Source organism: Nicotiana tabacum, chromosome 4, assembly GCF_000715075.1.
Source record: "Nicotiana tabacum cultivar K326 chromosome 4, ASM71507v2, whole genome shotgun sequence".
NCBI lineage: Eukaryota > Viridiplantae > Streptophyta > Magnoliopsida > Solanales > Solanaceae > Nicotiana > Nicotiana tabacum.
In genome coordinates, this window is record NC_134083.1 from 101,700,657 (window position 1) to 101,713,326 (window position 12,670).

At 40.5% G+C, this 12,670-nt stretch overlaps 1 protein-coding gene across 1 annotated transcript; it reads left to right on the forward strand.

Moving 5' to 3' along the window:
- Window positions 1-391: 391 nt before the first annotated feature.
- Window positions 392-1,905, forward strand: LOC107777157 (zinc finger BED domain-containing protein RICESLEEPER 2-like). Its single transcript, XM_016597145.1, has 5 exons — window positions 392-675; window positions 776-1,271; window positions 1,358-1,604; window positions 1,692-1,769; window positions 1,862-1,905. The coding sequence occupies exons 1-5, from the start codon at window positions 392-394 to the stop codon at window positions 1,903-1,905; spliced, it is 1,149 nt and encodes a 382-aa protein (XP_016452631.1).
- Window positions 1,906-12,670: the final 10,765 nt, after the last annotated feature.

Consider the following 12,670-nt stretch of genomic DNA (forward strand, 5'->3'; position numbering starts at 1 on the left):
CAGGGTGACGTAGCTGTTGTTACTTGAAAATTTGATCAAGAAGAATGTAGGAAGGCGTTATGTCGTATGGTAATAGTTGATGAGCTTCCTTTTAGCTTTGTTGACAAAGAAGGTTTTAGAGACTTTATGAAAGTGGCGCAACCTTATTTTCGGATCCCTTCCCGTAGTACTGTAACTAGGGATTGTTTTGATCTTTTTAATAAAGAAAAGTAAAAGTTGAAAAGGTCTTTTATAGAAATAAAAACAAAGAGTATGTATTACCACTAATAACTGGACTTCTATACAAAGAATCAATTACATGTGTATCACTGCCCATTGGATTGATAGTGAATGGAATATACATAAGAGAATAATTAATTTTTGTCCTATTGTTAGTCATAAAGGCGAAGATATGGCAAATGGTATTGGTAGGTGCTTACATGAGTGGGGGATAAATAAGATCTTCACCGTCACAGTTGATAATGTAAGCTCAAATGATGTGACAATAAAAGAATTGTCTAAGCAATTAACAAAAATGGGAACTAATTTGATGAATGGTACTCACCTTCACGTGAGATTTATGGCTCACATCATGAATCTTGTGGTCCAGGATGGTTTAAAAGAATCTTCAGTGTCTATTGAACATGTTAGACATGCAGTGAGATATGTTAGGCAGTCTCCTGCGAGGTTGAAGAGGTTTCAAGAATGTTTTGATGATGAACAACTCAATTGTAAAAAAAACTTTATGCTTAGATGTTCCAACTAGGTGGAATTCCACCTACTTGATGTTGTGCAGGGCTGTTGAATTTGAAAGTGCATTTTCACATTATGCTTCTAGTGAAATTGGTTTGAGACATTATCTTGAGCATTCTTATATTGATGTTGGAATTCCTACAGGTGAACTTTTGAGTAGTGATTGGGAGAATGTAAAAAGAATTACAAAGTTTCTTGAAATCGTCTATCTTCTTACTTTGAAGATATCTGGATCACGTTATGTTACATCGAATATTCATTTTCTTGAAACTTGCACAGTTGTTGTTTATTTGAAGCAATTGATAGCAAATGAAGATACAATTTTAAGTGAAATGACAAAGAATATGAAAGAAAAGTTTGATAAGTATTGGGGTGATCGAGGAAAAATGAATAAGATAATTTTTATCTCATGTAGTTTGGATCCATGTTACAAGCTCGAATCAGTTAGCTATGCACTTGTAAAGATGTTTGGTGTAGATCTGGGGGCAACTATACAAGCAGAAGTGACGAAGTACATGACTTCATTATTTAGTGAGTATGTAAAGTCCAGCTCAAAAGGTGTCGTGCTTGCTTCATCTTCAGATTTTTCTTCATTGGAATCTTTGACTTCCGGGCTTTTTGGCAGTCAAGCAAGCACCCAAAATATAGGACTTTTAGAATCACTCATACAAGATATAAAAAATATAAAAGTGGGAGTGGAGGTGTTGATACTAGAACAGAGTTAGATAAATATGTAGGTGAAGAAACTGAGGATGACACTAAAGAATTTGATGTTCTTCTTTGGTGGAAATTGAACTCAGCTAGATTTCCTATTCTTGAGGAGATGGCTCATGATGTATTAGCTGTTCCGATTTCAAGTCTGGCATCTGAATGTGCGTTTAGTACAGGATGACGTCTTCTTGATTCATTTAGGAGTTCATTAACTCCTAAATTGGTGCAAGCTCTAGTGTGTCTTTTAGATTGGCTTCGAAATAAAAAATTAAAACAACCTGTTAGTGTTGAGGAAGATCTTGATAAAATCGAGCAGCTTGAACAAGGTAATAATATTGTTACTATATTTGTTGTATATAAGTGTTGTTGATATGCTTATATTTATCGCATGACTCATTATTTTAATTTTTTTCTTCAGATTTATCCAGCAATGGAAAAGACCTTTCCATAATTGACGTGTAGTATTAATATATCTGGTAAGAATTCGAATTTAACTCATCAAGGCTTCAAGTATTTGTTGTATATAAGTGTGTATTTACTCTCTTACGTACTATGCATCAGAAGATCCTAGACTTGGCTTAGCTTAGCTTATTCTCCCACCCTACAACAAGATTGTTTAAGCCGTTGTCTATGGTTCATCTATGCTTTTATTTTTTTAAACTAATGTATGCTGTCTATGTTTAATATAAGAACATGAGTGTTGTGCCACAATTTTTATTCCACAATATTGACGATAGTACTATCTTGAATTATATTCTTGGGAAAGAGCGCATCTGCATTTTCTGTAAATTATTTACTACTTATAATCCATCCCTATTTCTATACATAACTGCCTTTTGCTCGGTGCTGTTTGTATGGTTAATGATATAGCGTGAAATGCCTGGTTGAGAGTTTAAGTTAGAAATTGTGGGCATAACTGGAGTTGGTGCAAACTGGAACCTTCTTTCGTTTGGTTTTGGTTCGTGGCTTATGCTTCGACTTCTGTTCAGATGCTAACGTATGCTGATGATACTGTGAAAAAAGGGTACTTTTACGTTCACCTTGCTCTATTCTGAAATGGTTTGTGTGGTCTTTAACTCTTCTTATTGCCTCAAGACCGTAGTAATTATCAGTCTCTACTTCGTTGCCTAATGCTGAAATTTGGTGTATGCATATTTTTTATAGGGATCTGCTCACTTATGGATTAAGCTGTTGTTTGAACTTTGAAGCTGCAGAAATTCAAGCACTGTTAGGCGTTAGCTACAGGCCAAATATTTCTATGTAGTCTGCTCACTTATGGATTAATCATTTTGAAATATGTATTCTGGACTCACTTTGAATATAGACTGGAATTTCCTATTCTGAATTTGTATGTTAGGCGTTAACAAACATATGTATGTCTGGACTCATGTAATGTAGTCTTCTTTGGGATTTAATGGTAGGCATTAACAGACATGCATGTCTGGACTCATATGTAGTCTGCTTTGGGATGTAATGTAGCCTATAATGTGTTCTGATTTTTTCACTCTACAACACATGACACACTACATCATTCTTATGTAGGCGTTAACATACATGTATGTCTGGACTCAATGTGTAATTTCCTATTCTGAATTTGTATGCTAGGCGGTCAGCAAACAATTAATGCACGCAATATAGATTGAATTAGGCCGATAAATCACCCGATAAGAGCTAAACCAATACCAATCCGCCCGATATCTTATCGGGTAGCTAGCAGATTAATACATTTAAAAGCCGATAACCGTTAAGAGTAATTAACCGCCCAATACGCCCGATAAGCAGCCCTAATATGGAGGTCTGTAGGTGGATTTGGTGCTTTTTGGTGAAAGTTAGAAAGTTGAAGGTTTGGAAGGTTGATAGGTTTGACTGAGAGTTGACTTTGATGGTATCAGGTTCAAATTTTTGTTTTAGGAGTTGGAATAGGTCCATTTTTTTATTTGGGACTTGCATACAAAATTTGAGGTCGTTCTGAATTATTTAGGCTTGATCGACATAAGTTTTGAATTTGGAAAGTTGGATTAGTTCCTTGGGCTTGAATTGAAGTGTGATTCATGATTATGATGTTGTTTTATGTGATTTGAGTCCTCGAGTAGGTCCGTATTATATTTTAGGATTGGTTGGTGTGATTGAACGGGGTTCCGGGGGCCTAGGGTATGATTTGAGACTTCGAGTAGGTTTGTATTATATTTTTGTGAGTTTTGTCAGGTTCAAAGGTGCGGGCTTGGGTTGACTTTTTGATTTTGATAATTATCGAAGCTTTATTATTTGGGGTTATTTCATATGGTATTATTTGATTATATTAAGTTGTTTGTGACTACCTGAATCTAGTCAATTATTGTTCAAACAAGTCAAAACAAGCTTTAGAAACTATCATGTTATGATAAGGGTTCAGTTTTTAACATAATTGAAAAGGTCAACAAAAAGTCAACCCGTACCCAAGTGGTTATCCGAAATTAAGAGCAAATCATAATTATCGATTCATCCCCGAGTCCGGATATGTGATTTATTTCGAAATCCAACCTCAATTTGATGTCTAAATCTCATTTTTACAACATCCCTAAATTCTATCAAAAACTTCAATTTCTAGTCTATGAAATCCTAGATTTGATGATGAAATTCATGAAAAAGTAATCAAAATTGAATGAAAACAAGTTAAGATTACTAACCTATGAAGTTGGGAAGAAATTTCTCTCCAAAAATCGCCTCTATGGAGTTTAAATTTAAAAAATAATGAAAAATGAGCTAAATTCCGAAATCCCCACATTTTATCCAGCTGCAAGTATCGCAAATTGCAAAGCCTTGTTCGCAATTGTGATGTCCGCAAATGCGAACAACTGGTCATAATTCGATCCAGACCCTAAGCCACAGATGTCGCAAATGCGAGGAAGCCATCGCAAATGCGAAGGCCCCCTTTCCGCAAAAGCAATCCTAGCTTCGCAATTGCGAAGCTGTCCTAAATTACCCAGTGTCGCAAATGCAACACACACACGTCGCAAATGCGATACCTCAGTTCACAAATGCGATTGATACTTTTCAAATGCAAAGGTCCCAACCCCCTTCCCAGTCATTGCAAATGCGAGCCTAACTTGGCAAAAGCGAAGCTCACGTTAGCGAACATGTCATCGTAAATGCGAGACTTGTAGGCCATGCACACCAGCAGTTGCCTTCAGCTGCCAAAACCATCTGAAACTCACTCGAACCCCTCAGGCTCCAATCCGAACATGCGCACAAGTGTAATAACATTATACAAACTCGCTCGCGAACTCAAATCATCAAAATAACATCAAAATCAAGAATCGACCATTAAAACTCAAGATTTTCAAGTTCAAACTCATTTTTTCCAACTTTTTACATAACGAGCCGAAATGGCCTTGGGTCACCCGGAACCCCAACCAAACATGCGTATAAGTCCAAAATTATCATACAAACTACTGAAATTATGAAGATATTGATCCGAGGTTGTTTATCAAAACGTTGAGCATGGTCAACTCTCGTCATTTTTAAAGTCAAAAATCATATTTCTTTAAAATTTTACATATAAACTATTTGAAAATCGATACGGATCACACACGCAAGTGATAAATCATCAAATTAAGCTATGAAAATCATGAAACACAAATATGAGAGTTAATACTCAAAATGACATATCAGATCTGTAATGACCCAATCAGTCATTTTAACTTTTAGAATCCCGTTCCCTAAAATAAAACTTCCTGTAGGTTCTTGTAATGATTTATGACTTGCGGGGATGGTTGGTTCGAGATTTGAAAGTGTTTAGGGTGAAATCAGAACACTTGGTTCCTTAAGTTGGCCTTAAAGTGCTAAGTTTGACTTCGGTCAACATTTTGTGAAAACGACCCCGGAATAGAATTTTGATGATTCCAACAGCTCCATATAGTGATTTTGGACTTAGGAGCGTGTTCGAAATTTTATTTGGAAGTCCGTAGTTAAATTAGGCATGAAATGGCTAAAACAAGAATTTAAGTTTGGAAGTTTGACCGATGAGTTGAATTTTTGATACCGGAGTCAGAATCCAGTTCCGAAAATTTTCATAGCTCCGTTATGTAATTTATGACTTGTGTGTAAAATTTGAGGTCAATCGGAGTTGATTTGATAAGTTCCGACATTGAATGTAGAAGTTGAAAACTCTTAGTTTCATTAAGCTTGAATTGGGGCATGATTCATGGTTTTAGCGTTGTTTGATGTGATTTAGAGGTTCGACTAAGTTCGTATGATGTTTTAGAACTTGTTGGTATATTTGGTTGAGGTCCCGAGGGCCTCGGGTGAGTTTCGGATGGTTAACGGATCAAAAATTTGAGTTAAAAAGCTGCTGCAATTTTTCCTCTTCTGTTGGACATTCTGGGCTGTGATCGAGCCCAGATATCGAGCCAGATATCGAGCCCAGGTATCGAGCCCAGGGTTGATGAGGTACTAGCTCGAGCTAGTGTATCGAAGCCATGATCGAAGGTCCATCTCGAGGGCCATGATCGAAGGTCCAGCTCGAGGGTCATGATCGAAGGCAAGGCTCGAGGGCCAGGATCGAGAACCAAGATCGAGGGTCACAATTGAAGGCCCAACCTCGATGTCCTGATCGAGGCCATGACCGAGGTCCAGGCTCGAGCCTGTGATCGAAGCCGCGATCGAGGCCCAGTTCGAGGACCAGTTCCGAAGGCTGCTGGGCAGTTTTATAAAAATAGGGCATTCGTCCCATTTGCCATTTTTGACGAACTTGAGCTTGAGCAGAGACGACTTTTGGCAGATTTTTAAGGGAAAAACATTGGGATAAGTGATTCTAACTCGGATTTGGTCTACATATACAAATATATCATTATTTTCACAATTTAATTAGTGTTTTGAGATTGAAATTTGGAAAAGTTTAGAAATCTCATAGAAACAAAATTTTGAGATTTCGGTATCGATTCGGAGTCGGATTTGAGTGAAACTGGTATGGTTGGACTCGTAATTGAATGGGTTGTCGGATTTCATAACTTTCGCCGCATTCCGAGATATGGGCCCCACGGGCGAATTTTTAATTAATTTCGGGATCTTTTCTTTAAAATGTAGTATTTTTGTATAGAATTGATTTCTACAATATTTAGTGATTTTATCAAATTATTTTGGCTAGATTCGAGCGAGACGGAGTTGGATAATCGTGGAAAAGGCCTTATAGTGGATTAAATTGGAGCAAGACGATGTAAGTCTCTTGTCTAATCTTGTGATGGGAAAATTACCTCATAGGTGATTAAAATTAAATAATTGTTGCTAATTGTGGGGGGCTACGTACGCACGAGGTGACGAGAGTCCGTGCGTAGCTACTATTAATGCTAAAGTCCGGGTAGTTTAGGACTCAAAGCATGCCTTACTTGTGTAAATTGTATTCTTTGATTTATTTATATTAATTGATATCTATATGAATATATTGTGAATTGTTAGATAAAGATATTAAAGGATGAAAATCTCATAGGCTTGATTGTCTGTTTAAATCAATTAATTGTTAAAAGAAATTGTTCTCCTCCCGAATTTACCTTATAATAAATATACTTCTCCTTCCGGAGGCACATAAGAAAATGTCCTCCTTTCTTGTGGAGCGGGCCAAATGCCTCGGCAGGATAGATGCATCTATGGATCGCGCCGCACGTCCCTCGGCAGTGTACATGACACTCTAGATCGGGCCGTACGTCCTCGGCAGAAATCGTGCTTAATAATAATAATTACACGATACTTTAATAATTTATTTCAGCTTGTGAAGCTAATTAATAAATTGAAAAATCCTTGGGATTTAATGAATTATTATTCTTTCTTGATAAGGAATTAATTGTTACTCCTGTAAATGAGGCTTAATTGATAAATTGGAAACTATTTGAATTGAAGGAATTTAATTAGTATATTGAGAATTGTTACATTTGAAGGAATTTGATTATTTCTGCTGATTAAATAAATTATTGTGAATTATGTAAATCATGCTGATTTAAATATCCTAGTTTTATTTCAGTTATTATTGACCCATAGTGAGTGTCAAAATCAGCCATCTCGTCTCTACCACTTCGAGATTAGGCTTGATACTTACTGGGTACACGTTGTTTACGTACTCATACTACACTTGCTGCACTTTTTGTGCAGGACCTGAGACAGGTACTAGTGGAGGACCTATCATCACATACCCACGTCATCCCGAGGCATAGTGGTGAGCTGCCTTTCTGAGCCGTTCTGCAGTTACCAGTGTCTCTTCTTATATTTATATTCTATCTATTTCATTTCAGACAGTATTTGGAGTTTTGTATAATCTACTAGATGCCCATGCACTTGTGACACTGGGTCTTGGCACACACATTGGTAGAAGTTGGTATTTTATTATTTTCTTGGAATAAAAGTTTAACCAATGTACGATTGACTTATTAGTTGGCTTGCCTAGCTGTAGTGTTGGGCGCCATCACGACCTATAGGTAAAAATGGGTCTTGACAACATGGTATCAAAGCACTAGGTTCACGTAGGTCTCACAATTTATGAGCAGACCTAATAGAGTTTTGCGGATCGGTACGGAGACGTCTGTACTCATCTTCGAGAGGCTATATGGTGTTAGGAAACTACCTTTCTTCAAATTCCATCATGCAATTGATGTAGTACTAAATATCCTTCTCTTATTCTCTCACAGATGGTGAGAACACGCTCTAATGAGATTCCAGACCAGGGAAGAGCTACTCCCCCAGTTGCTAGAGGCCGAGGCAGAGGCCGAGGGAGGGCTCCAGCCCGTGGTAGAGGGCGAGGACGTCCCAGGACTATTCCAGTTATGCTGCCAGTGGATCCAGTAGAGAATCCCATTATTGAGGAGTAGGGTGAGGTGACTGTGGCAGAGCCAGCTCAGGTGGACTTCACATCTGCACCGGGATTTCAGGATGTCATGGGTCGTATGCTGCGATTCATGGACAATATGACTCAGGCCGGTTTATTTCCGATAGACCCAGCCACATCTCAGGCAGGCGGGGGAGCACAGACCCCTACCGCACAGGCTCATGGACAGGCAGTTATTGTATATCAGACCCAGGGTGCACTACCCGTGGGTGGAGTCCAGCCAGTGGCAGCAGCTACACCTGAGCCCAGGCCAGCTGTAGCCGCCGATCCTCAAAAACTATTGGACAGATGGACTAGACTACATCCTCCTATCTTCGGGGGTGAGCGACATGAGGATCCATAGGATTTCATTGATCGTTGCAAGGATAGACTGTACAATATGAGGATATTGGAATCCCATGGGGTTGATTTCGCTACTTTTCAGCTAGAGGGTAGAGCCCGTAGATGGTGGCAGTCTTATGCTCTTGGCAGACCAGCAGATTCTCCTCCCATGACTTGGGACAAGTTCACCCGTATCTTCTTGGACAGGTATATTCCACCCTCCCAGAGGGAAGAGTTGCGGTTTCAATTTGAGCAGCTCCAGCAGGGTCAGATGTCAGTGACTGATTATGAGGCGAGGTTTTCTGAATTATCTCGCCATGCACTAATGATACTCCCTACTGAGACGGAGAGAGTGCGAAGGTTTGTAGCCGGTTTACATACTGGTATTCAGGCCATTATGGCTCTAGAGGTTAAGATGCGTACTTCTTATGAGCGAGTTGTGGAGATAGCCCGGAGGATTGAGGGTGTACGTCAGCGGAGCCGAGAGCAGATTATGAGAGATAAGCGGTTCAGGTACTCTGGAGAGTTCATAGGTGCTCCGTCCGGGGGCAGAGGTCAGTTTGTGAGGGGACAGTCCAGCAGACCCCCATATCCAGCACCACCACCTCCTCGAGGTGCTCCAATGCGACCTTATCTCAGTGCTATCCCAGAGAGTTCTTACCGCCCACCAGCTATTCAGGGTCCTCCCAGTGGGTATTCATGTCCCCAGGGCCAGACACTTAGTCAGCAGCCCATTGCACCGAAGAGTTGTTACGAGTGTAGGGATCCCAGTCACATGCGGAGGTTTTGCCCCAGGCTTTGAGGTAGACCAATACAGCAGGGTCACCAGCCTATGCTTACCAGACCAGTTGCTCCACCAGTAGTCCGACCACCAAGAGGTGGAGGACAGGTGGGTAGGGGCCGTCCTAGAGGTGGAGGTCAGCCAGGCGGAGGCCAGACAGTTGGCGCTCCAGCTCGGTTCTATGCTTTTCCAGCTAGACCAGATGCAGAGGCCTCAGATGCCGTGATTACAGGTATTATTTCTATTTGTGGCAAAGATGCCTCAGTATTATTTGATCCAGGATCTACGTATTCATATGTGTCATCTCTATTTACTCCATTCCTGAGCGCTTCTCGTGAGTCCTTGAGTACTCCTATTTATGTGTCCACTCCTGTGGGCGATTTTGTTGTTGTGAATCGGATCTACCGGTCCTGTATTATTACATTATGTGGTTATGAAACTAGAGCAGATCTCCTATTGCTTGAGATGACCGATTTTGAAATTATTCTGGTTATCTCCATATCATGCTATTCTAGATTGTCATGCCAAGACTGTTACCTTGGCTATTCCAGCATTGCCTAAGCTGGAGTGGAAGGGTTCGCCTGTTAGTTCATTTAATCGAGTTATTTCTTTTATAAAGGCTCAACACATGGTTGAGAAGGGTTGTTTGGCTTATCTAGCCTATGTTCGGGATACTACTGGCAGAGACTCCAGCTATTGATTCAGTGCCTGTAGTTCGGGAGTTCCCCGATGTATTTCCGTCAGATTTTCCAGGTATGCCACCTGATCGTGATATTGATTTCTGTATTGACTTGGCTTAAGATACCCAGCTTATATCTATCCCATCGTATCGTATGGCTCCGAAAGAATTGAAAGAATTGAAAGAACAACTTGAAGAGTTACTAGCCAAAGGGTTTGTCAGACCGAGTGTATCGCCTTGGGGTACACCAGTATTATTTGTGAAAAAGAAGGATGGAACAATGCGGATGTGTATTGATTATCGCTAATTGAACAAAGTCACTATTAAGAACAAGTACCCGTTACCGCGTATTGATGACCTATTTGACCAGTTGCAGGGTGCTAGGGTATTCTCTAAGATCAACTTGAGGTCGGGGTACCATCAGTTGAAGATTCGGGATTCAGATGTTCCGAAGACTGCTTTCCGTACTAGATATGGTCATCATGAGTTTCTGGTAATGTCTTTTGGTTTAACTAATGCCCCGGCAGCGTTTATAGATCTGATGAACAGGGTATTCAGGCCATATATTGACTCATTTGTCATTGTCTTTATTGATGACATTTTGATCTACTCACATAGTAAGGGGGAGCATGAGCAGCATATGAGAGTAGTACTTCAGACATTGCGGGAACAAAAGCTATATGCTAAGTTCTCTAAATGTGAGTTTTGGCTAGAGTCTGTAGCATTTTTGGGACATATCGTATCGGGCGAAGGTATTAAAGTTGATCCCAAAAAGATTGAGGCAGTTCAGAATTGGCATCGTCCCACTTCAGCGACGGAGATAAGGAGTTTTTTGGGTTTGGCAGGTTATTATCGTCGTTTCGTGGAAGGTTTTTCATTTATTGCAGCACCTTTGACCAAATTAACCCAGGAGGGTGCTCCATTCCGATGGTCCGATGATTGTGAGGTGAGCTTTCAGAAGCTTAAGACATCATTTACTACAGCACCGGTGTTAGTGTTGCCTTCCGGTTCGGGGATGTATACAGTGTATTGCGACGCTTCGCGCATTGGCTTGGGTTGTGTATTGATGCAGGAAGGGCAAGTTATTGCATATGCTTCACGTCAGCTGAAGCCCCACGAAAAGAATTATCCGGTACATGATTTGGAGTTAGCTGCGATTGTTTACGCTCTTAAGATTTGGAGGCATTATCTTTATGGGGTGTCTTGTGAAGTTTACACTAATCATCGCAGTTTGCAGCATTTGTTCAAGCAGAGGGATCTAAATTTGAGGCAGCGCAGATGGCTGGAGTTACTAAAAGATTATGATATTACTATCCTGTATCATCCGGGCAAAGAAAATGTGGTTGCAGATGCCTTGAGCAGAAAGGCGGAGAGTATGGGTAGTTTGGCTTTCATTTCAGCAGAGGAAAGGCCATTAGCCTCAAATATTCAGTCCTTGGCTAACAGACTTGTGAGGCTGGATATTTCAGAGCCCAGCCGAGTTCTTCCATGTGTTGTGGCCCGGTCTTCACTATTTGAACAGATCAAGGCTCGCCAGTATGATGACCCACACCTGGTGGTTCTTCATGAAACAGTACTACAAGGTGGTGCCAAGGAAGTCACTATTGGTGCAGATGGTATTCTACGACTCCAGGATCGTCTATGTATTCCTAATGTGGATGAACTAAGGAAAAAGATCCTGGAGGAGGCACACAGTATATTCTATTCATCCAGGTGCTACGAAGATGTATCGTGACTTGAGGCAACATTATTGGTGGCGACGAATGAAAAAGAACATAGTTGAGTATGTAGCTCGGTGTCTAAATTGCCAGCAAGTTAAATATGAGCACCAGAGGCCAAGTGGCCTACTTCAGCAGATGACCATACCAGAGTGGAAATGGGAACGAATTACTATGGATTTTGTAGTTGGGTTGCCGCGGACCTTGAGGAAGTTTGATGCAGTTTGGGTGATTGTTGACAGGTTGACTAAGTCGGCACATTTTATTCCTGTTGTGACTACGTATACTTCAGAGAGGTTGGCCCAGATTTATATTCAGGAGATAGTTCGGTTGCACGGTGTGCCAATTTCCATCATATCAGATAGAGGTCCTCAGTTTACTTCATATTTCTGGAGAGCAGTACATAGTGAGTTGGGGACCCATGTAGAGCTCAGCACAACCTTTCATCCGCAGACCGATGGACAGTCAGAGAGGACAATTCAGATTTTGGAGGATATGCTCAGGGCATGTGTGATTGACTTTGGAGGTCAGTGGGATCGTTTCCTGCCTTTGGCCGAGTTTGCTTATAATAATAGTTACCAATCCAGCATCGAGATGGCTCCATTTGTGGCTTTATATGGTCGGCGATGTCGTTCACCTATCGGATGGTTTGAGCCAAGTGAGGCTAAGTTATATGGTACTGATTTGGTAAGGGATGCCTTGGAAAAGGTAAAGTTGATTCAGGAGCGACTTCGTATAGCACAGTCCAAACAAAAGAGTTACGCGGATCAGAAAGCGCGTGATATATCATTTATCGTAGGTGAAAAAGTTCTCTTGAAGGTTTCGCCGATGAAGGGAATTATGAGATTCGGGAAGAAGGCCAAGTTGAGCCCAAGGTT